Below are 23,799 nucleotides of genomic sequence, written 5' to 3' on the forward strand. Positions count from 1 at the left end.
TCGTCTACTTACTGGGCTATGAAGGATCAGCAGGGCCCGCACATTAGACTAAGTACTAGCATAATCTCTGAACATTATGTCAGGATACAAAAAGGAAACTCGTCCCGAATAATCGCAGTACGACTTGTTTCTTCGCTGCCCTCCTAGATGCTTTACTGATAAGAAAAGCTCTTCATAATAACATAAGAAAGAGAGGTGAATTTCTATGATCCATATCTTCATGTGGAAAATGCTTTCACGCTGACAGGGGCTGCAGGATAATGGATTACTAGTAATAGAAAATAACGTATTGAAAAGTTAGCGACCAGCTGAAAATAAAAGTAAAAACTGTGTTTTATGCGTTAGTAAAAAGAAGATATTCAGCATGAAGCTGAGACTAGTGGCAGTGACCAAGTGAAAGTATGATCAATAAGTTAGAACACACAATTTTATATATATATAGTCTGGTTTCTCAACATGTAGGCTGGACATGAGCAATGATGTTACAAGAGTTACAGGACGACTTGTATTCTGTCCAGTAAAGCCTGATTTGTCCTGTGCACAAAAACTTTGCATGCACATACATGAAAGGCAATATCTCTGATTCTGACCACTTGTAATCATCTTGGCTTATATATTAATGTTCTTCAATTAAACAAGTAAAAGTTTCCATTACAAAAATAATTCAGTAACTGTAAAAATAGTGTTATAACTAAGTACTTCAATAAGTGATAAGTGATAATCTCAACATTCTTTTGAAAATAAACCTACACGCAGTGCCTTAACAATCCGAACTTCAAGTATAAAGTAACTAGTAGCATACGGGTTTGTCATTTCTGAACTTGTGTGGGGTTATTGTTTTAGTTGTGTTATGAATGAATTATACACAAGCTGCTTTCAGAAGAAAAATATTGCAGAAACGGGGAGGAGGAGTTGCCATTTCATTCTTCGTTGCTAACCACTATCCGGGTGTTGTTGGCCGAAAAGTTGAGAAGACGCGCATGAAACTTTCTTAAAGTGGACTCCTGAAAAAGACACATAAAGCTTTCATTTGCCACTCGCTAACTGCACTCACCTACGCACACACATAAAAACCCAATGCGAACATCTTTCTTTCTCCATCTTCCTCACTCTTTGCCATCCTGTCTTTACCCCTCGTTCATTCATTCGTAAAAGAAAGAAAGATAGATAGGATAATTTTTTTAAGAAGCTCAACAAATTTGACCTCCTAAATGTTAGCTACGAGCGGAATGTAAAAATGGTTCAATCCGAATGTTACGTGTGCTTAGCACAGCAGTTAGGAAACCCATAGTGATGCTTGTTTTTAACATAAAGTTACAAGTCCTAGCAGCTCTCGAGGTTAGCAAAAGAAAGTTAAGAACATCTACTTTCACAAGTGAAAAAAATAATACCCATTTATATAACAACAATCCAGACATCCATGCAAATTATAAATACATAAAAAGTGGAAACTACTGCCTAGCGCACACAAACAATGTAACATGCAAAAATATGCACGGGCACAATCAAGCGAGTGTACACACAGTTCAGCATACCTGTTCAGCTAGGTAATCCTTGGCTAAATTTGCAGATAAGTGAGGAAAGGGGATGACATTCAGTGGTGATATACCTTCACAAACAAGCGATAGTGATAAATATAAAGGCTTTAAGCATACTTCATTGATACTGTCGTGCAACTTTTAAACTAGTAAGATGGTTGCCAGATGCACGTGCACGTTCGCACGCCACACACACACACACACAGACCACCGTCTCAACTTACCATTTCTAGAGGCAAGCATCTCTTCATACAGCATGGCTGACATGAGTGCATCAACCTCCAGCACCTCCTGACGGAGATTCAGACGGCACCACCCGTGTGACATGGCTCTTCTGTTTTTACATTTTAAAAAGTGTATGCAAATCCATTTTTGATCTTTATGAATTAGCAAAATGTCATTTGTGAATCGATTATTAAATAGCCAGTGTATGGAATAGATGTAGCTACAATCCAATACATTCCTCTCTCTCCCGCCTTCCCTTCTCTGCCTCTCTTGTTCACACAAAAAAATGTTTACTTAACCTGGGTTTTCACATATTTTTGCCCCTTGCTTACTAAACGGCATTAACTTTCCCGATCACAAATAACTCGGTATAATCAGTTTAATAACAGCGTATGAACAGAACATCCAACGCGCACGAACGAACGAACACGCACGCACACACACTTCAATATATGTTCATCGAAAATATGTTACTGTTTCACAATAATCCTTGTTACAGCTATGTAGCTATTTTTCAGTTCTGTCCCTCGTCGACCACAGAAAATAAATGACAATACATTCTGCGTGGATTCTGTTGCTGGTCCTACAGACTACAATAAAATCATAACCCTTAAAAGTAAACCTCACAGTGTTTGCCATGCGTTTGCAGGGACGCGTGTTCCAGTGATGGGTGCAGAACTAGAACGAGTGCGGCGCACAGCGTTCAGATACGCCATCAATAACCGCTCGGCCTCGACGGTCAGCGTCGACTTTTGACCTCGGGCTACGTGTATATACTGAGAGATCGTTTTTGAATAAGAAAAACACGACAAATGGCAAATATTAAAGATACATACGTATAATTTAATATTATTAGTATTTACGCAAGCACACGCACATACATAGACCCTTTCTCTGTGTTTTTGTGCGTGCGTGTGTATACATGTAGACACAAGCTATAGAAGCTACAGAAACAAGCCCATTATGCTCAAAGATTATGAAGTGATGCTCTAAACACTGATGAATGTTCTTCCCTAAAGACTCCATCTTGGACTTGAAACCGTTTTTACCTTGAGCGAAATCATCAGTGGAGATGTTCGCTGATTCATGAACTGTACAAAGGCCTGGTGCTATCGATGCTACTCCTTCGGACACTTCCATGGCCCCTGTCCTCGCTGTTCATATTCGTAGCTATGAGATGGTCTACCAGTTCGCAATCCACTTTATCTGATGAGTCCCAGCCAACGCTTTCTCCGATGGAAATCACGCTAAAGGCTCTGAGAATTTCAAAGCAACAGAAAAATGACACCACATGTTTTAGTGTGAAAATTACTTTCATTTAGGTTTTGAGTAAATTAATGGCGGATTGCACGTAAAAAGCATACATGATCAAAAAGAAAACAAGAGTATTGTTTCTCAGACAACTATGAAGATGACCCTGATCCAAAATTAAAGAGATAGTATGTGTGGAGCAAATTCTATGGCCATATACGTATGTCTACGTATTTTATAGAGGTGTAGACATAAATCGTTAGTTTAGAGTTCCTAGAGTTAAAACCAATCTGCAAACTAGAAATACAATCAGCTCCTGGATAGGACACACAGAGAGGAATTTAGATGGCCACACTGATTGCCCCCCTTCCGGAGTGTCCATATATATATATTACTAATGTTACATTTTTTTCTATTTTGAGTGGTTACATGGATGTGTATACTGTTAATAATTTTTTTTTTAGCTCGTGTTAATGTTTTATGTTGGCAGACAAAGCTATCTCATGAAGAGGATTAATATAGTTTGTACTGCATTGTAAAATATTTAGCCGAATGAGAGCCATTAATTTACAAAACGCATTATTGTTGGATCACCTTCTTCCTGTTAGGTTACCCTTTTCTACACTCACTCGAGCTCATTTAACTACATATGAAATACATCTCATATGTATGCATAAGCTAATCTTACTCTGATAGAGACGTGGGAATGTCAGGAATGGCGCATGCACCAAGAAATGATGAACTATTCGGCACTGAGTCACTCCCGGCAGTGTGAGCCCACACTTGACACGCCAGCGGAATCTGCAGCACGCACGGAAGGCTTCCAGTGTGGCGAGATTCTAGAGCTACCTGTACACGGTTTTCGCTCATAGCTGCAAGTAGTACAGTTCTGGGAAATAGTTGTAGACTGTAGACTTTGCAGTATATTTCATTTTCTCATGCTTGTGTAAGGCTGACGCCAAAAATGTTTCCACAAAAGACAAAGAAACATATACAACAAATGTAAACATTAGGTTCCCATAAAGCCTCAACATTGTGACTTTCAACCCGTAAAACATTTGCAAGGTTTTTAATATTACCTGTTTGGAGTTCTTGTTTATCCGCTCTTTTCAATGCACGAATATCCCCACAAATACGACACACTCCTTCTCTTGCCAGTACAAGACTGCCTGCTATAGATTGAGAGCAAGTAGAATGACACAGGGCTTCAGGTTAGGGGCAGGCAAGAGTTAGGGGATTAATTAGACGAAGCAGATGACACTAATTCTGCCCCTGCTCTGCCATTTCAAACACATTACGAATAGGCCCTTTGCTGCTGGCCCCAGTAAGTCAAATTTGTTCCAAACATTTAAAATACAGTACATTAAATAAGGTAAGGTGGTAAACGATGTGAGTCACCTTGCACAAAGTACGGCGACCACTGATAACGATTAGAGGAAATTTTGGCACCAAGAATATTGAGGGAGGAGTGGCAGATCGCACGTGCGGCCAGCCGACAGCAGTATACCATGAGACGTTGCACAATGTCAGTCTCTCTGGACACGGACAGCACGTGCAGTGGAGGCAGCTAGAACGACAGATAACCTCCATCACTCGGTAAGAACCTCAGTACTTGTAAGAGGTATAGGAAATTTGCAACTCACTGCCCATTGTTTAGACAGGATGCACAACCTACGGCCAAACTTCTGCCCACAGTGCGGCATGGTAGTAATAAGAAGACCTTAAAAAACGAAAAAAAAAAGGCCCCACTTAGGCTCTCACATTTCAATTCAGCTTGCTTTCAAACAAAATCAGCTCTCTCTAGATTTTGCGTGAACATTTTAGCACTCCTTTTAGCATGAAACAAATCAGCGCTACTTTAGAGCGCTCGTTTAAATTTAATTTTAAACTTTTTTCGAAACAGCAAGACTAAAATAAAGCGTTAGCTTACCTCCGGTGTGAGAACAAGGCTGACCAGCAACATCAGTTTGAGCTTCAAACAGAGTCCCGGTGGGCAAACGTGCACTTTAGAAAAGAAAAACAAATCAACATTTTTGCCAAAAGAATGTACACCTCCGCCGACACAAAGTATGCACACTTACAAAAAGGATCAAGAGAGATTTTTTTTTACTAATCTGTTATTTATATTTTTAACTAATATGACTACTCCAGATACTAATTTTTAAAGGTTTTCACTGAAACAATGAGGGAGTATTCATACAGTATGGGAATGCATAATTAAACGAGTTTATAGTACCGATGAGAAAAAATTACACGTGCTTATATGTAATTATCTGCCAGCGTTACGTGTACTATAAACTCGTTTAATTATGCATTCCCATACTTATGAATATCAGTAAATAAAATTATTAAATATAAAAATAACATACACGTAACAGTAATGGTTTTTAACAACGAGCTGAGTAACAAATATCTGGAAAAAAATATTCTTGACTTTATTCAATGTTTTCATTTTTCTTTTCAATTTTCTCACCGCCGAGTTTTGTAGCCATGGCTTGAGGAAAAATACAAGGCGATGACTGCCATTCTGTGAGAAATGTAATATGCGCAGTAAAATTAATAAATATCACAAATGGTAGATGGTAAAATGTGATCCTACCTCCATCTTCTTCAGTCTGTAGACCATTAAAGATATTACACTTTTAAAAGATTGTGGCTTTCGCAAATTATACATTTGCAGATTCGTCCGGTTTTGTCAGCACCAACTGCTTCTAATACACTATCTGCAGCATTTTAATTTGTTTTTCCCCTCCCCGTCCTTCTAACTCACTTCTTTCATTGAAATTGGGAAAAAACACCTTTCTTTGTTTTCTTCGTTTTATCTTTTATCATTTTTAATGTTACATTTTAAAAACTTTTAAAGCCTGTTTCGTTACTAGTAGACATTGATTATAGCAAGACTGTCTCTACTTCAAATTCTCACATCTCATACAAACGTCAAAATGCAACAGATCCACATAATTAAAACTGAAAGGATATTGATCGCACTATTTTTAGTGCGTCCTATACAAAATATCGTCAAAAATGAACATCGTACTTTTAGTGAAATTTTGTTCTTGCAAAGTATTTCTAAAATTTAATTCACAAAAAGAAGACGTCCTCACTAGCAAATACACGTTGTACGCTGGCTGGGAGTGCACCGATCAAACATGCGGGATCCTTCTGCTGCGAATTGAATATGTTTAAAAAAAAATTGTGTTTAAACAAATATTAAAATGCAACGAAAATCATTATAGACACTGCAGACGTCTACTATCTACCATGTATGTAGCCTCACAGAACTCTTCATTACAAACTCTTAGCTAACACTATATTAACATTGCAAACCTAAGAAGAGAACAATGACAAAGAGAGGTCAAACACTCTTAATAGTATACACCTAGAGGAGAAAATAGTTAGGCGTGTAAGTATGCGTGCATATGTGTGAATGAGCTCTTTTATTTATTTAAATAGCAAAGACATAAAGCAGCCTACTTCTGATATCGCTGGTCGAACAGTCACCTCCAATAAAGAAGAAAATAAACTACCTAAAACATCTCAAACAAAGGGAGTCATTGCAGACAATGAATATGGGAAAGCTAATACAAAATAATAATCGCAGTAGTACCATTTTTATGAAGAATTATTGACCTTTATACTCACTCGAATAAAGTTGTTGACCTGCACATATAATGCAAAAACAGAGTTGTCAGTTTAGATACACACAGCAAAAGTAATTTTTTGATTTTGTTTAATGACAGTCTCTACCACTATTTCTCTCTCTCTCTCTCACACACACACACACACACAGACAAACATACATGAAATGGCATTCGCCTTTTAGTCATATTATAAAACGTAATATTTTCGATTTAAAGGTTTAAGAATCTTTACTTCTTCTACGAACTCATTTATCTTATTTTTTAAAGATACTGCAATATCTGTGTTTACACGCGTGCACACAAAAAGGTAGATCATTATAAGATATTATGCTCAGTATATTTTAAATATATTCTCCACACCACCACCAACCCAGAAAGTGAACCCTGCATTTATGCCAATGGTTCGCTGTCTGGTGTTATGACGACGCCCATACAATACAATTAAAAGCATTTTTAATCTTTAATTTTTTCAGAAAATTGTTGTGTTTGCCAATGGAAACATTACATAAAACGTCAACACAGGTTAAAATAGTGCAGATAACGCGTGGGTCTATCACTAGGAACTTTAAATCGATCACTTTTGTCTATGCATCTGATATTAATTTCCTGTCGAAGTGGCTTCGAGTGGTCGGCTAAAATAAAGTTGAACTTCGTCGTACTACATTATGTCTATATCTATATAGTGCATTGTGCTGGTTTTAATACTGCAAGCAGGCTTACTCAAAGATGCAAAGAAGTCAAAATTTTCCAATCAGTTCGATAAGAAGAAGTGAATTTATAAACTTACCTCAAACATATACGTTATGTTTTCGTCTTTGTGGACTGCTCTCTGTGTTCCTACCAGCTCACAATACTGTCCCAAAGTTACCTCTGAGCACAAGTCATCTGTGGGTAACGATGAGGATGAAAAATAAATTTGCAATTCTTTGCTCATGATTGTGGGCGTGTCTTTAACTTGGTTCGGACAGGTTAACCTACATGAAATACCGTCCGTGTGTGTGTTTCGTCAAAAGGTCCTGTATTTGTGTGCTGTGTGTGTGTGTGTTTTATCACAAGGTCCTGTATTTGTGTGTGTGGGGGGGTGCTGTCGAGAGGTCCTGTGTAGAAAGCCATGCCTTGTAATCCGAGTGTCACAAAACTTTGCTGAGAGACCATGTTTTACTTGAGAGTTGACAAGGATACGAGAGAACAAATCCGCATTCGCGAAAATCTTGCTTGTTTGGTTGGGTCGAAAGATCCCGCAAATCCTTGGCACGTATCCAAGTCAGATTTAGAGAAGAAAGTCACATTCCTCCTTCCTCCCATTTTTGTGTTTGAGCAACGATGTAGCAAGTGAACGAATGTGCCTAATTACAACACCCTAAGCATGTTCCCATTAGCTGCATTCATAGTATTTTGTTGTCATCCACTAGCCGTTCGTGTTCTTGTAAAGGCTAAGACGAAAGGACAAAAAAAAAACAAAAACAAACAAACAAAACAAACAAAAACAAAAAAAAAAAAACAACAAAAACTAAAAACATAACTGTTGTGACAGCCTTGTGATTCAATCCATTACTCAATGATAATCTTGGGTGATTGTTTTTGTTTCGACTACTCCCCTGCGCAAAATCAGTGCATGTGAATTAAACGCTTTCAACAAAGTACAATTATATTGCTATGCTAAATGAGTTTTTGTGCTTAACTGTTAGTGCAGCCTGAACATTTTTATTCCTCTCTGTAATATTACCCTGCATTACAGGATAGATACAGTCTGAGCTTCGACTTAAAAGTTATTACATGTTTAGTTTCTCCTATTATCACCTGAACGCTTTTCTCTCTCTAATGCCCACAGACGCTTTATCAGATAAAGTTTATCTGTACAGCGGGTTTTTGCGAAACAAACAGTTGGATTAATTAGCTGTCACTGATTTTACCTCGTATGATTATGCTGATAGCCTGTTGCCTGCAGCCTGTCTGAAGATAATTCGTGTTTCCCTTCAGTAGATTGAGTGGAACGATTTCAGCCATTAGCTTTTCTAATGAACAATAAGGAAAATTATAACTTAAACGACATAAATTGATTCGTCTGCAGATATCAAAGGTAGTTTATCTATTTACTTCAAGGTTACCCTTGTGGCATAAAACATAGACATAAATTTTGTCAAATAAAGAATAAACGTCTGCTATAAAAAGGAACTTAAGTATAAATAATAGTACGGTTTCGACTTCATGTGCGAAAGGGTGAACCATTTCAAAGTAGCCGACCTCCTATAAATTCTCAAAGACAGACTGCTTTTAAGTGGCCCAGCTTTAGTAATTAAGTTGTAACACTTCGAGGCAGGCTTTCTGCTAAATATTTTTGTAAAGGCAAACAGTTACCGGACAAAGTCCTCTGAGACTGAACCTCTTTGAGAGCGGCTCCACAGGCGCAGCAGTTGAAACCATGACTGCAAAATATAGTGATCTCTTGTTACTATATTGAGAATTTAATGGTTGATGACAGACTGAAACCGGCTTGAAGAGCTCGTTAGTGTTTATAAAATGAAGTTGTTATTTTCTAAATTGTAGCAGATATTGGGAATTATGTAACTTGGTAGATGTAAAAAGAGGGGAAGGGCGTATACCTATGAGTCCCGTAAGAACACTTCCCAAGTTATAATTGCCCACTGGGATTAATAAAGTTTGTCATTTGTCATTTACAAACTATGCTTTATGCGAACATAGACCTCTCAATTCTCTAAAATCTGAACACAGTTCTGATAAATGTTAGTTAAATTTATTCCTTGCTACTCCTCGAGGAGCATAGGGCCGTAACAACACCTCGCCAGCGGACCCATTTTTGGACAGCACCCCTCAGTTGGGCATAAAGGAATCTTCCCGACCAGGCCCTTGCTGTGGTACTGTTGTGGTTTCTGTAACAGCTTCTTTTTTTTCTTTTTTTTTTTTACATGAGTGGGTTGTTAGACCAAAGCAAAACCCCAACCTGGAGGGCCAGGGTGCAACTTTTTAGTCTGGCCTCTCTCCTGACAGACATGTTCGTCTTGGTTAGACCTTCCAGGAGCACAAAGGTCCTGAAGATATAGCTCTGTGGATCGACAAGGCACGCAAGCCACTACACCTCTACAAGGTAAGTTGTACCAACTGGTGGTGGCCCATCAATGTTAATGCACATGAAGTTTTGCATTACATCCATATTGCTCATGCAGTCGAAGCAGTCAGATGGGAGATGAATGACTTCTCATAATCGTTGGCTACTGTTGAGCCAGCAACTAAAATTTTATCAAAGCAAGCCAGACACAAGATCGGATCCACAAGTCAGCCTTGATGACAAACGCTTTACCGTTGCTGCAGAGCAATCAGGAGGAGAAAGCAACTTGAATGTTGCGGGGGTGGGGGGTGAACATCTATGGCAAGTTTAGGCATAAATATAGACTACAGCGGCAGGCAAAGGAACAGTCCGACTAAAAAAGATAGTTCAAAGTTTTAGTTTACAATTAAAACCACCACCTACATATTTCCAGTATGCATTATAATTTGAGAAAAATAGACAAAGTCATGCTTGACATACCCAACCATTTCTTTTTCTGATGCTCCCGGTATGTGAACTCGAACGTATTTGTTACCATAGTGACCTTCACACTCTTCGTTTGGACAGATATATCTTGTACTTTTCCTGTAAGCCGGAAATAACCGTAAACAGTCTATATCTAACTTGAGCGACAGAAGGAGACAAAAAAAAAAAAAAAAAGAAGAACAACCGATGTTAGTATTTGTGAAATGGAAATTTGTCTCTGATGAGGAGACTTGGAATATAAGACGTCAGCAGATATGAAAATGAAAATAACACAACCTGGCTCTTAAGATTTGAAACATAGTGTACATATTTGAATGTCTCTATGTTGATAATGGTATTCTGAACTTACGTGTACTTGACAGCTGCTGTGACACCAGAGACAACACCACATAGTCTGGTAAGTCCCTTGTACGACAACTGTTTCAATCCAAAAGCACTGTTCGAAACACGACAGCCGCATAAGTGACTGAATCAAGAACCAGCATATGTCTGTGCATGAGGTGAGTGTACTAGGTTTAGGCAAAGTAGTTCGTGCTGCGCAGACGCAGGTGGTCCGGGGCTCGGTGGACAACCCGTCCCTAGACTCATCCATAGCATTCTAAAATTCTTTTGATTTATTTTATTATATAACTATATATTTTAGCTAAATACTTAGGCGTTCAGCTATCCACCTCTTCTACTTACCAGAAGTCCGGAAGTGTAGCGGCTGTTATTCTCAAGGCAATGGCTATTCGGGTGACTTCGGTAGTGTCTGGTATCATTCGATGTATGATTAGCATTTGGTGAATCAACTTTGAAGGAAAAGTTCAGAGTCGATTATTTAATTTCAGCAACGACGAAGGCTTTTAGGGCAAGTTTGCACACTGCCCAAAAATTCATAAATATGTCAATTATTTGCCATACCGTCATACCTTCGTATATTCTCTCTCTCTCTCTCTCTCTCTCTCTCTCTCTCTCTCTCTCTCTCTCTCTCTCTCTCTCTCTCTTCTCTCTCTCTCTCTCTCCTCTCTCTCTCTCTCTCTCTCTCTCTCTCTCTCTCTCTCTCTCTCTCTCTCTCTCTCTCTCTCTCTCTCTCTCATATATATATATAATTTCATGTATGTATGTTATATTCTTTCATACTGCTTGAAAGATTTCGCATATTGCGAATTGATATAGATACTAGAAGTACATTTTTACATTTGGGCTAGAATTACATTTGTTTGCGATGAATGTTTGGATTGAACGGATTTGCAGCGACAGGACAGTAAGTAACCTGCTGGGATATCAATTTATCACAGTAAACAATCATAACTACATTTAAAAGACTACATGCAGTCAGCTTTCAGCAATTATTTTTATTTTACATCATTTAACGCGGCAGAAAGAGTACATGTGTAGCTAGTGTCTCAAAGTGTGTTTATTTTCTTGTCATAGGTACTGTGTTGGTATAAATCATTTACCTCTTGGAACAACAAAGCACCTTCACGTGGATTTAAGATTATATAATTTCCAAGCTCACCTGAAAATGAACAATGTCAATGGATTTAATTAAGTTAAGAAGAACACCCTCTTTCCAATCATTTATTCGTCCTTAAATCAGTGAGGGAAGGGGGCACAGACACGGCAGCTGACAAGGCCCGCCATAGCCAGTTTTTCCTCTGGTCACCACGGCGTTGACCATCCTCCAATGTACCTCGAAGGACAGTCTTACACAGCGTTGTGCTGGGTCACATGGCTAAATCAGACCAGCTTACGCCGCTTGACTGTTGAAAGTAGGGAATCCTGGTGCCCTTCGTGTGGCAACCATACGATGTCATTGGTTTTATGTACGCTATACGACAATACGAGACCTGGAACATCCTCCCAAGGCACTTGTTCTCGAATACCTGGATTCTCCTCTCCTTATCGGGAATCAGTTCAGCGTTTCACATGAGTAAAACAGGATCTGTATGTACTGATTGTACTTCAGCAAACCTGATGTTACAGCCGAGCCAAACCCTGTCCGGTTTTGCCATGGTCATTGCTTGCTGCCATGCAGCTGTCGTTGGTGAGGGTTGGATCCCAAGTACTGTTCACCTTTTCAAGTCATACTCCGTTCATGTAGCTATCCGTTTTGCCATCGCCAATGGCCATGACTTTACTCTTGTCAGTGCTGGTCTCCATTCCATATTTGCTCTAAGTATGTTGTTAAGGTCTTGCATTTCTCTGATAGCGCCTGCGCAGGCGGCAAAATCAGCCTCGCACCGATGGAAATGGAAGAGTGGTGGTCATGGAGGCTTTCACGCATGATGTTCTCCAGAAAAATGTTTAACAGCACAGGTGATAAGGACATGTTTGACGGACGCCTACTATCGTGCGAAAGTAAACTCCCATTTGGTTATCCTACAGTACTACGCTCGTTGAGCTCTTATACGGGATTTCGATGACTTGGACGAGACCCTCTTCGATATCTTTACATTGTATGCTTCGTATCAATCAAAAACGTTTTAAAAGTCCACGAAGATGTAACGTAGTTCCACTGATTCTGAAGATGCTTTCCTACCAGAATCGACAGTCGACGAACACTCTCATCATTCAGGTGAAAACTGAATTTTAAAATATTTAAATTCTCTGTTTTGGCGTTCATACTACCCCCATTCTGTGAGTATATTTATGATACTGACTCTTTTTTTAAAGATCATATTTAAATAAGAAATGATACATTTTATTAAAAGCGTTTTATTCACAGCTATGATTGTTGCACCTATAAGAAATGTATCAATTATTGCTATAATTATTGCTTTGTAAAATTAGGGCTTCTACTGCACCTAGATGCAGAGACATAATTTCAGTGTCACCATTCAAAAGGCTTTAAATATGTTTATTCTGAAAAGTGAGCGTTGACATGTACGCATTACATACTATCTGTTTCTGCAAGTAGAATGAGATCCACGGGAACTGTAATCGAGACCAAAGTATCCACCTGCAAAATTACGAGAAACATTTGTACCAGCTTTCACGACACTTATAAACATACTAAATATCAGGAACTGTATTATTCACAAACAGTGTTTGTTGTTTAAATGAAAAGTAATAAAAGTCTTACTCGTAAAAATTCAATCCATATCCTTTTATCGCTAAATGGGCTATCAGATCATCAAAATAATGGTGCTGGTGTTGGTTAGTGGTAGAAGTGGTATATTCTTACATATTAGTAGAGAAAAGGAAAAAAATATAAAACCATACCATTTAAAGAAGACTGAATGATATCTTTTGTAAAGTCTGTTACTCATTACTGCTTTCTTTTGAAGTTATTGTCTATGTTACTAAGTGCAAAAATAGGCCGTATACGGTATAGCTCGTATAAAGTATGTAGTACAATACTACTTTCTTATGTACCCTTAAAATAAATTAAATAATTTACATCAACAGCGTATACTGATTATCTTTAATTGACAGAAACTTACTTTATAACTTTCAGAAAGTTGCTTTTCTTGTTTTAAATTCTCGATGAAGTTTGAGTCATGAAGAAACTTCAAAAGCTACCGATCCCCACTGCAGTCTGCGTTGCTTTAGCATCGTATAATTTAGGAATACACTTTAAAAAATTTCAACAAAAGAATTTTTGCACTGTGGGAACAAAGTACTTGCTTTCATTTTTTAGATCCTAAGTAAGCTAAGAAAGTAAAGGCTTGTTGTCATAATCAGCGTTTCCTGGATAGTTGTCGTCTGACCAACGAGGAAGCAGACGATACAGGGGAAGGCACTCCGAACATTTCCTTGTCTGACGTGTATTTAACACAGTGGAGATCTTTGAGCCGGACACTCACGCGCTTGGTGGAAAAGAGAAGATGGCTTCGGTAGGTGGAGTATAATTTTCATTGTTTTGTTGTTTTTTTTTTAAAAAAATGTGATATAAATTCATGTACTAATCTGTATTCTTACTTCAAAATGCGACTGTTAAAGCAGAATACACTGAAAGAGCAGACGACGTTTGTTAACATCAGGGAGCCGAAATAGCTGCAGCTGCTCAAAGTACACTAACTGTCGTGTCCTCGACGGAGTTTGATCTGTTATGCATTTAATAGCTACAGCTGTCATTGTCGTTCTTTAAATAATCTTGTAATTATAAAATGAACACGTCGGAGAAAATTTTTAACAGCGAATATAGAGGTATTTCTGTTCAAATAATTATTAATAAGTTTTGTATGTTTTGTTATGCGCAAGATATGAACACGGAATAAGCATGACTCATTGCCAACACAAAGTTTGCATTAACGTTTAGGCTAAAATACATTTGCGCTAAATAAACATATTAATGGACAGGTTTGTGCAGTGATACAAGATGAAAAATTTTAGTCATATGATTTTGAAGCATATATAACTGATAATTATATGTACATGTTTTTTAATTCATCAATTCGTGCCAGTGGCGGCCACAAAGTATTTTGTGTTTTCATTTTTGTGTCTTTTATAAACATTTCTTTTAAACAGGTATTTGAGTTCAACATGGAAATGACCTGTGAAGGGTGTGCCAATGCTGCAAAAAAAGTCCTTGGAAAACATCGTAAGTCTGTGACATTTTTTGCTGGTCACCTTGTAAAACAATTTTTTGTCACACATGCTATTGTGCAAGGAGAACAAAAGCCTGTGAAAGTAATCATTACTAGGATGTTTTCCTGGTGCTGACAAAGCTAAATGAAATAACATGACACAACTAGAACTCTTCTCTCCCTCCCTCCCTTTAGTCCAGAAAAAAATTCAAGCAGTGTTAAAGCTAACTGAAATTCATATTGCTCTTCTTCTTATCTGATACTTGAATAAAGGATAGGAAAAGAGTAAAGTAAAAAATACAATTTATGAAAGAAGATAAATACATTACTGAAAAGCTTGTCATTTTTTTGGTATGCTGACGTACAAATTCCTTTTGCCTCCCTCACTTCTTGCATTTATCCCAAACTAAGAATGATGTATATTGTAAGATTTTAACATAAATGTAAAAAGTACAAAGTATGAGTGCTTCTAGTGAAAATTCTTGATGTTCATTCATGCACATTCGTATAAAAGACAAGTGTTTGAATTTTAGAAAATAATTGATTAATGACATTTTATATATTAAAAAAAAAAATTATGAAGAATTTATTTCATGCTGTATCAAAATTTCAGGGCAGACCTTCCATTGATTTATGGTAACACGTGAAATTTATTTTAAAAAAACGGATGATTATTCATTTTTTAAAATGATAAATTATCAAATTCAATGATTAGTGTATCAATCAAAGAGGAATCTCAAGTGCTTTTGATGTTCTGTTTTTAGCAAAATGTCTGAAATAAGCTGAATCTGATTTCCAGCACATGAGGTTACATCAGTTGAAACAGACGTTGGTGCACAAAGAGTGCTAGTGACCTCAACATTGTCATCAGATCAGCTGCTTGAGATCCTTGAGAAAACTGGAAAGAAAGTGTCATTTGTTGGAAAAAAGCAGTGAAAAAATATGAACAGAAATTCCAGGTACATAATACTTTTTTCTTTAATGTACACGATTTAGATTGGTGTGAAACTGACAGGTTCATAAAGTAATAACATCACAACATTCATTATATCTGTTTTAGTTAAAGTTGGTTTTGATATGTTAAGGGCTGTAAATATTTTTTTCTGTGTGTGTGTGTGTGCATGCATGTCTGGGTGTCAGTGAAAAAAGAACTATTTTAGTTTATTACTCATAGAGCAGAAGAGTTTAATTGACACTGTAAATTTGTTTCAGGCCAATGACAACTTTATTCTCACCTGAGCTTCTGGTGTCATCAATATCTGTGTCCATTGTACAATGCAATAAGCCTTAATGTGTAGTGAGATTAACAAAATAATTATACACTAGTTTCAGTGTTTAGTTCTTTCATATTTTCTTAAATGGACAGAATTCAGTGGGAATATTCTGTGTGTGAAATTTTGTCAAACCACTAATATTTTGAGATTTATCCTCAAATGCATAGTGCAAATGATGTATGATAAAGATTTTTAAACTCAATATGCCATTATTTACATTCAATCAGATTTCTTGTATGAATTTAGTTTTAGTTTTTCTTTAATGCACTGACTGATTATGAATTGTTTTATTAAGCACACTTGCTGCATAACAGTGATCATCATTATGGTGCATAAGTGTGTTAATTACTGTTCACTTACCAATCCCGGAAGAAATTTGGTTTGAATAGAATTTTTGCTTCTCAAATTTATACCGAAAAAGAGATTTTATAAAATCATTTTACCAGACCATCAAATTTATTACATCTTAAGAGTAATTTCCCCATTGCAAAGCACTATTCTTGCATTTCTCTAACTCATGAATGACAGTCCTAATGTACACACAGCCTAAAATGTCTACTTCTGTTGATCAAAGTGGATCTTTTATTAATCCTTTTTTGTTTTTGTAAGAAAAAAGTGTACAGGGTAGGTAAGAGTGCACTAGCAACAGATTTCTTTGGTGTGCAATAAAGTAACCATATAATTATTATGTAGATTTGTTTGCATTTTTTTTTTTCTTTTGCTTTTTATAATTGGAATATTCAGCTTTGCACCTACCTTACTGCATAATAACTATACATTCTGTTGTATATTTTTTTTACTTTTAATAGTATTAATAATAATAAAAGCATGATTGTATAGAGCACACTCATGCTCGCAAGGGGCATATTCATAGCACTTGAGACAGGAACAAGTCATGGAAAATGTGATGTAATGGAAGGATGAACAACACTACTGATGACTAATAACAAATACAGAAAACTCGGAGGAATCAGGTAACAAAAACTAAGTGTTGTGATTCAGCAGAGGAAAATTAGAGAAATATCAATAAACGGAAAAATAGGAGGGGGTGAAAAAAGAGTAGTATTCTGTGGACTGTCAGGAATAATGCTTAAAAGAAGTGCGTTTTCAGCACACATGTAAAAGATTCATTGGTGAATTGGTGGCAGATATAGAAGGGGAAGAGAGTTCCATTGTTTTGGTGCACAGTAAAACTCGTGTGACACTATATTCTGGTGACAGGAATATGATACGGTCATCAGATAAATAAATAGGGCAGGAGCCTGCAAAAAACTGAAAACAGCATGAACAGTTTGTAATATAACCTATGTTACTGGCACGGTATAAAGTATTAAAAACCATCATTGGTTTTCCTCCTTGCTCCACATTTCCTTTCAGGTTGGCTGCCCTGAGTTCATTTCTTGTCTCGGGCACGCTGATCTTTCTCTGCACGTGGCATCTGTTTACAGGGCTGGCCACTTGCCGTAATATAGCCTTAGCTGCTGACACGGCGTAAAACACCAATTCCCCCACCCACATTTCCTTTCCATTCTGGGGAAAAAACACATTCTTACTAATGACCGGGATTTCAAAATCGTCATTCCAAAGGTTCTGTCCCACATTATACATATGATGGTTGTTGATATTGAATAACCTTGCTAATAGATTAATAATCATGTGATATTGCTCCACATATTATTTCAGATAAAACTCAGAAGTTTAACTTTTTACAGTTCTGTTATCCAGGTAGAGGTTTTTTGTTTGTTTGTTTTTTTAATCTCTGCAAAGTTGTTTTTTTTTTTAAAAACCATTGGTGGCAAAATAATAATCTGAACTATTAAGAGTTGAAAAAAAAATGTACATCCAACATGCAATATGCTTAAATGCATGTTTCAGTACACACCAGGGCATGTGCAAAAAAAAGAATGTTGTGAATCTGATTTAGATTTCTAAATATATGGGGCTTTGCATATATATATATGATACAGCATTAAATAAAGTCTACAGAATTAAAAAAAAGAATTCTCTCTTTTTGTGATATATACAGCACAGTGTTTAAGAAAGACTGATGCACAATTTCTTACGCCTTCATTCTAGTCACATCTGACCTTTGTGATTGGTACCTGATATTATTGTTTTAATTCACATAATTATACAGGATAGCTATAAATGCAAACCGTTTTTACAACTTTCAGCACCTCTGGCAATACGAGAGTATACAAGACTTCCTCATTCAAATTCGTCTTAGTTCACACAACCCATCTGTTATTGACAGTAAAGATTAGTAACCTCCAACTCCCTCACTATGAAAAACTGCTGTGGTGTTTCATATGACAATGTACATAACCTGAGATAAAATGTACAATAAGTATCATGAAAGCATCCAGAATCTGACTTTACAGGTAAAATCGAGCTCTAACCATTCAGTGAATAGCCGTGCTCTTCAGCTTTCTTTCACAAAATCACATAACAGCAAAACTGAATACCAGTTATTGTCTTATGTCATAGACATGTTGAAAAAAAAATTGTTCTTAAACTACAGATTTTTTCCAATGAAAAAGGCTCAACTAGCTTTTTTACCAAAATCATACACAAAGTGAACCAATGGGAGTCAATTTCAATGAATACAACGTCTAATTCTGAAAGATAGTTCTTCAGATAGTTCTCCTTCAAGTAAAATACTAATCTCAACACTACAATTCAAAGTAACAGAAGTATTAGATTTACAGTCCCAGCCAAAAGGGCCCTCGCGCTTGATTTAGCCATGGAAGATGTGTAATGTTTAACCTTATGAAGTGTTTGCTTTTCGTACACCTACGTAGATCGTGCCTAGTTCGAAATATTTCGGCATTGACAGTAAATACTATGCAGTAATCAGAATCTTCGAACGAGTACATGACGACCGACCACCAAGAACAGTAACTCTAGCTGTCTCGTTATTATAATGGCAGCGCCCCTGGGTGAAAACTATCGATATTTTACACGAACTATCGCGTAAGGTCACATTGGTATGTCGCCGAAAAATGATAACAAGTCACAAACTTTAAACGCATTTCGATAGCTAAATGCACATATAATAATGAAAATGTCAAACTGTGTTTAGAGTCAGAAGCTTGATCTCAGACTTCGACAAAATGCGAAAGCAGAACTATTCGAAGTTGCGAAATGGAACTGAAGTAGTGGACATCACAATGAGCCATACTGTGAAAACGATAAGAAGTGTCCAAATACATCATCGAAGTCATGTTGTGATCCGAAAGAATTAGCAGGAGCTGTATGCTGGACTTCAGCAGCGGCCGTAGTAAACGATGCTTTTAGAGGTTGCCCTTCTTTCGTTGGTGGCAGGAGCCGTGCTTACGGTGGCAGTGCAGATGTTCTTTGTACGATGGTATCTATATCGCACTCCACCACAGCCACCACCTTACAAGGATCATTATCCTAAAATTAGCGTACCACAGGTGAATTAATCTATCAGTAACAAATTCCCTGTCATATTCTGTCTCTTTTGTAATTCTTTACTAGTATTATTCAAATTGCGCCTTCTGTTGTTTTAAGCAGTTAAAATTTGCATGGAAATAGCATTTCAAAGGAAGGCTTTGAAAGAAATTTTGCATTAGAGTTGTTATGTTTGTTTAACATTTTCAAGATAAAATAGAATGTTTAATGAAGAAAATTGTTCTTAGTATGTTTTAGAAATTCTTAAGTTACACATATCTTTTATTGTCCTCTGTTTGCAAAGTTTGTTTTGATGGTTTTAGTGACATCTGTCTTTTCTTCAACAATATTTTGAAAACTCTTGCTAAAGGTGGGAAAAGCAAAGCTAGATTTAACAAGTTTATGTGTTTAAATAGAAGTTTAGCCACACATTCGTTTAGTTTGACATCTCAACTAGCTGCAGATGTACAGCTGTTGACAACAAGAAAGTTGTAGTGACCTTCAATGCATTTTGCAACTATATCTACTGTACCTCAGTCTATATAATTCTGTTGAATCATTTGAACAAACTTAATGCACAGGTTAAACACCCAAGTCATGTAGAAGCTAATATTTATTCTAGAAAACCAATTTTCATGATGACTTTGAATCTTGTTGTCATGAATGTTAGCATAATCATTACAGTTGTGCAGTTTTGTCTCTACTGCCCAGTCTAGGACTAGAAAGGAAGTGAATCCTTAGAATTATTGTCCACAGTAAAACTAAAATTTGGCTAGGGCTGTGTAGCAATAGGAATCATAAAACTAACATCAAGTTGCTATTTAAAAATAACAGTTAAGTCAATGGGAAGACATGTGATCAGTCTTCAGGAGGAATCTGATTAAAAAATATTTTCTGGTAGCTTTGTTCAATTTATTATGATGTTATCCAAATCTTAGCAAAACAAAAAGTAAATGAGCTATAAGAAAGAAACCATTGAACATAAGGATGAATAAGTCAATTGTGACATCAGATAGAAGCCATTGAACATCAACATTTTTTCTTGCACTTTGGAAAGAGAAATTTCTGTTTCTAATATCCAACTGTATAAGATCAGGTGTATTGTATGGCTGATAAGAGGTTGGGAATGGAGGAGATATGGTGGTGTCTATGTTTATGGCAGATAATTGGCCATTGATAATGCAAAAATATATCTTTTGTGTGATCCACATGGATATTTGGCATGAATATTTGTTTTGGTCATGTATTTTGGTGTGTTTCATCCCCTACAAGCACGCTTATTTTTTGTTATTTTCTTCATTCTAAGATGTTACCAGTCACTCCAGATGAAGCAGCAATACTATAACGTGGACAATGTAATTGGAGACCTTACTGATAACAGAGAGAGAAAGAAAGGAGATAGGGAAAGGGACGGAGAAGAACAAGCAAACTACAGTCACAGACCAAAAAAGAAAAATATAGTGGAGGGTGGTGTGAATGGGCAACAGACATAGAAGGATAGGAAAGCAAGGAAGGGAGAGTTATACGGTCTATGGCACCACAAAAATTGTGTCTACTCTTTCACTTGAAACTTAATGTCTTGGTACTTGAACATGAGCTGTCAGCCTATGAAAAAAGACATCAGGAGTACAAGTAGTTCACTACAATGATGTTGCACATGAATAACTTAAGTAAAAGGTCAAAAGTTGATAATAATACCACAGCTGGAGGAGTTGGCAGCAGTAATCAATCCAGACAAAGCAAAGTTTCCTGACTAGTTAACAATAATATTTATTCATATTCAAGCTCTTACCTTTTCTACAAGTTAAACATCACAAATTTTAACTCAACTAACCCAAACTGTCCAACTGCTATTTCCCCACTAACCCTCGGAAAAATAAATTGTCAGAAAATTGCACCATATGTTCACATGTAACTTGGTTTAGCATATCAGAACATAAAAATTGCATAATAATCTTCTCACAACCATTTTCACCTCAAGTTTAGTGCTGATCATCATGGCTGATGGGATTGTTGTCATCATCACCACTATTGTTTCAGCATTTTCACTTTGTTATCCTTTTATCATACAGTTATATAGAGGTAGACAGTACTGGTAAAAAGATGCAAGCAGATGTTAGTACCTTGAGATTTTACTAATGATTGATTTGTTTTCTGCAGGGGCTGAAAGAAAAATTTAAAGCAACTGAGAAAGGACAAGACCAAGAATCTTGTTTTTGGCTCAACCTGTTCGGGCACTTTCTTTTTCAGGAGCTTCGTGACACAAATATTGTTAGAAGGTATTTAGTTTTCCTTATTAAAAGTGACAGATAAGCCTTTTTGGTTTATTTTTATATCATTATACAGCAGACACTGTCAGACAAAAGGATGCTTAGTACTTAGTACTAGTCAAATTTAATTCATTGATCAAAATTGAGTAATCAGTTTGATATCCTTTTTCATGATTTCAAGAAATTTTGTTTTTAACTGACCACAAAGTTGTAAAATTTATTGTTAATGCACTCTGCTATCGAAACTTAAACTGTTCTTATAGTGACTGTTACATGTGCAGATGGGTTAAACAGAAACTGAATGTGGAGTTTGAAGAACTGCTACAAAGCACATCTGGGAAATTCCTGGCTCAAATCATTGTGGGTGTCCTGGCTTTTGCTCACTAGAAATAATTATCTATTTTACTGTCATACCCTTCCAGTCTCATTCTTTGTTACTCTTTCTTCTTTAGAGTATAAAATTCTACCTTATTTTTTGTGTTTCTGACATTTCTCTTTATGTTTTTGTATCTTGTTATGTCTTCTGGCCATTACTTTAGCATTTCCAGGTTCTTCTTCAGTCTCTGTAGCCGTGGTTTTTCTCACAGGTATAGAATAGCCATGTGCATTTACATATGTGTATATATTATTCACAAACACACTCTCTCCCCTCTTTAATCACACTCTGGGACCACCATCAAATATGTAGTCTGTTGTTTACCAAAACTTCATTGTATGGCAGATGAGTGTAAATTCTATATTTCTTTATTCCTGAATTTCCAGTTCCTGTTACCCTCTGTATCGTCATCTTTTTCATCTCACCTTTTGTTTCTCCGTCCCTGCTGTTCTGACTCTTGTACAACAGTTCAGACAACTCATGAGCACTTGAAGACATACAGAAAAAATATACTTGTTTCAGCTTCGGGACTTTAGCCTGGGTACAGGCTTTCCCCTGGTGGGAGGAGTCAGTGTTCAGGATATTAGTATTGACGAGGAAGACGTGGTGCAGGTAGGCCAGTGCAGGGTTTCAACATCTTTTGCATGAGCGGTCAATGCCAAACTTCTAATTCTAACTACTCTTGAAAGAATACCACCTTCAGGGAAGGAGAATAGCTGAGTGGTCAGAGCACTAATGTCCAAAGTGTGCACATTAGCACATTTGATACATCAGTGAGGCAGCATACTTTACCCAGATGAGCTAGATTTTGAATAGGTACCTGACTCTTAATGGACCTTTATGTAATAAGGTACACACAAAAAAAAATAATGTCTAAGTTACTTCCAGCTTATGCAAGGGCCTTGCTGTCAGTATGGATGGAACATAATCTTTTACAGATTGACAAATTTTTCATTTAGAGAGGAACCATCTAGTTCCTAATAATATTAAACATGCACAATCACACTCACAAAGGAGCGTGCTCAGTGTTTAAGACAAATAGGAGCTGAAGACAGCATATGAAGGATGGAAATAGAAACAACTACACAGACAGGTGATAAAAGACAAATACAGAAGATCCAAATAAGAATCGAGGAGCAAGCAGTAAAGATGGAGATTTCGTGAATCTGCAGAGGAAGATGAGCAAGCAGACTAGTCAGTTGACTATAATTACAACTATTGTTGATCGGTGGAGGGAGTAATGCTTGTGGACCAGATGTGTTTTTAATGCATGCTTAAAGGATTTGATGAATGGCAGATGGCATGTATGAATTGGAAGAGAGTTACACTGCTTCGCAGCCCAGTAATTACAAATCCAGTCACCATATGTAGTTATTCCGATGACAGGAATAGTGAGCATAGTGTCATCAGACAAAGAGCAAGAGAAGTTTAGGGAAATAGGGCAGGAACTTGCAAAGAAATTTAAACATAGCACAGTTTGTAGTGATTTCAAAAATGGATAGGTAACCAGTGTATAAAATGTACCCAATTTGAGGCAACCAGGAACATAAGCCCAGGCACAAGTGTTAAATGATGAAAGTATAAGCTTGATAGTGTCACGCATACTTTTTGTCAAACAGCAGAGATACCTGTGACAAAATTTAAAAATGACAGGAAAAAAGTGCACTGCATAAAAACCATACTACCTTGATTGACAGCTACATTTGAAATGTTTGGTAACAACATACCTATAATTTACTCATA

At 36.9% G+C, this 23,799-nt stretch overlaps 3 protein-coding genes across 11 annotated transcripts in view; 2 read left to right on the forward strand and 1 right to left on the reverse strand.

Moving 5' to 3' along the window:
- Positions 1-424: 424 nt before the first annotated feature.
- On the reverse strand, positions 425-13,924 carry LOC112560356 (minichromosome maintenance domain-containing protein 2-like). Of its 8 annotated transcripts, none has more exons than XM_025232179.1 (20): positions 13,637-13,922; positions 13,092-13,152; positions 11,651-11,709; positions 10,893-10,999; positions 10,558-10,644; positions 10,203-10,307; positions 9,014-9,081; positions 8,569-8,670; positions 7,443-7,540; positions 6,657-6,674; positions 6,119-6,179; positions 5,488-5,541; positions 4,945-5,018; positions 4,413-4,581; positions 4,094-4,183; positions 3,703-3,838; positions 2,391-3,019; positions 1,763-1,872; positions 1,536-1,609; positions 425-1,004 (listed from the first exon to the last, which is right to left on the reverse strand). In XM_025232179.1, the coding sequence occupies exons 4-17, from the start codon at positions 10,985-10,987 to the stop codon at positions 2,848-2,850; spliced, it is 1,329 nt and encodes a 442-aa protein (XP_025087964.1). In that variant the 5' UTR covers positions 10,988-10,999; positions 11,651-11,709; positions 13,092-13,152; positions 13,637-13,922; the 3' UTR covers positions 425-1,004; positions 1,536-1,609; positions 1,763-1,872; positions 2,391-2,847. The 8 variants fall into 8 exon arrangements, with proteins under 8 accessions (XP_025087964.1, XP_025087962.1, XP_025087963.1 ...); XM_025232177.1 differs by having other exon boundaries at positions 3,703-3,886; positions 13,637-13,921; XM_025232178.1 differs by having other exon boundaries at positions 4,094-4,186; positions 13,637-13,921.
- A 14-nt stretch (positions 13,925-13,938) lies between these two features.
- Positions 13,939-17,997, forward strand: LOC112560357 (copper transport protein ATOX1-like). The gene is made up of 4 exons (XM_025232181.1): positions 13,939-14,029; positions 14,664-14,736; positions 15,522-15,681; positions 15,935-17,997. Exons 1-3 carry the CDS (start codon positions 14,021-14,023, stop codon positions 15,656-15,658), a joined length of 219 nt encoding a protein of 72 aa, XP_025087966.1. The 5' UTR covers positions 13,939-14,020; the 3' UTR covers positions 15,659-15,681; positions 15,935-17,997.
- A 558-nt stretch (positions 17,998-18,555) lies between these two features.
- The window catches only part of LOC112560355 (PDZ domain-containing protein 8-like), a 35,584-nt gene continuing 30,340 nt past the window's right edge, over positions 18,556-23,799 (forward strand). The window contains exons 1-4 of one of the 2 annotated variants that reach the window (XM_025232171.1): positions 18,556-19,433; positions 21,571-21,689; positions 21,962-22,040; positions 22,579-22,668. In XM_025232171.1, the coding sequence (XP_025087956.1) occupies positions 19,284-19,433; positions 21,571-21,689; positions 21,962-22,040; positions 22,579-22,668 (438 nt within the window). In that variant the 5' untranslated portion in view covers positions 18,556-19,283. The remainder of the gene's footprint in view (positions 19,434-21,570; positions 21,690-21,961; positions 22,041-22,578; positions 22,669-23,799) is intronic. The other variant, XM_025232170.1, reaches the window with a different exon arrangement.

The sequence above is a fragment of the Pomacea canaliculata genome, linkage group LG3 (genome assembly GCF_003073045.1).
Source record: "Pomacea canaliculata isolate SZHN2017 linkage group LG3, ASM307304v1, whole genome shotgun sequence".
Taxonomy (NCBI): Eukaryota; Metazoa; Mollusca; class Gastropoda; order Architaenioglossa; family Ampullariidae; genus Pomacea; species Pomacea canaliculata.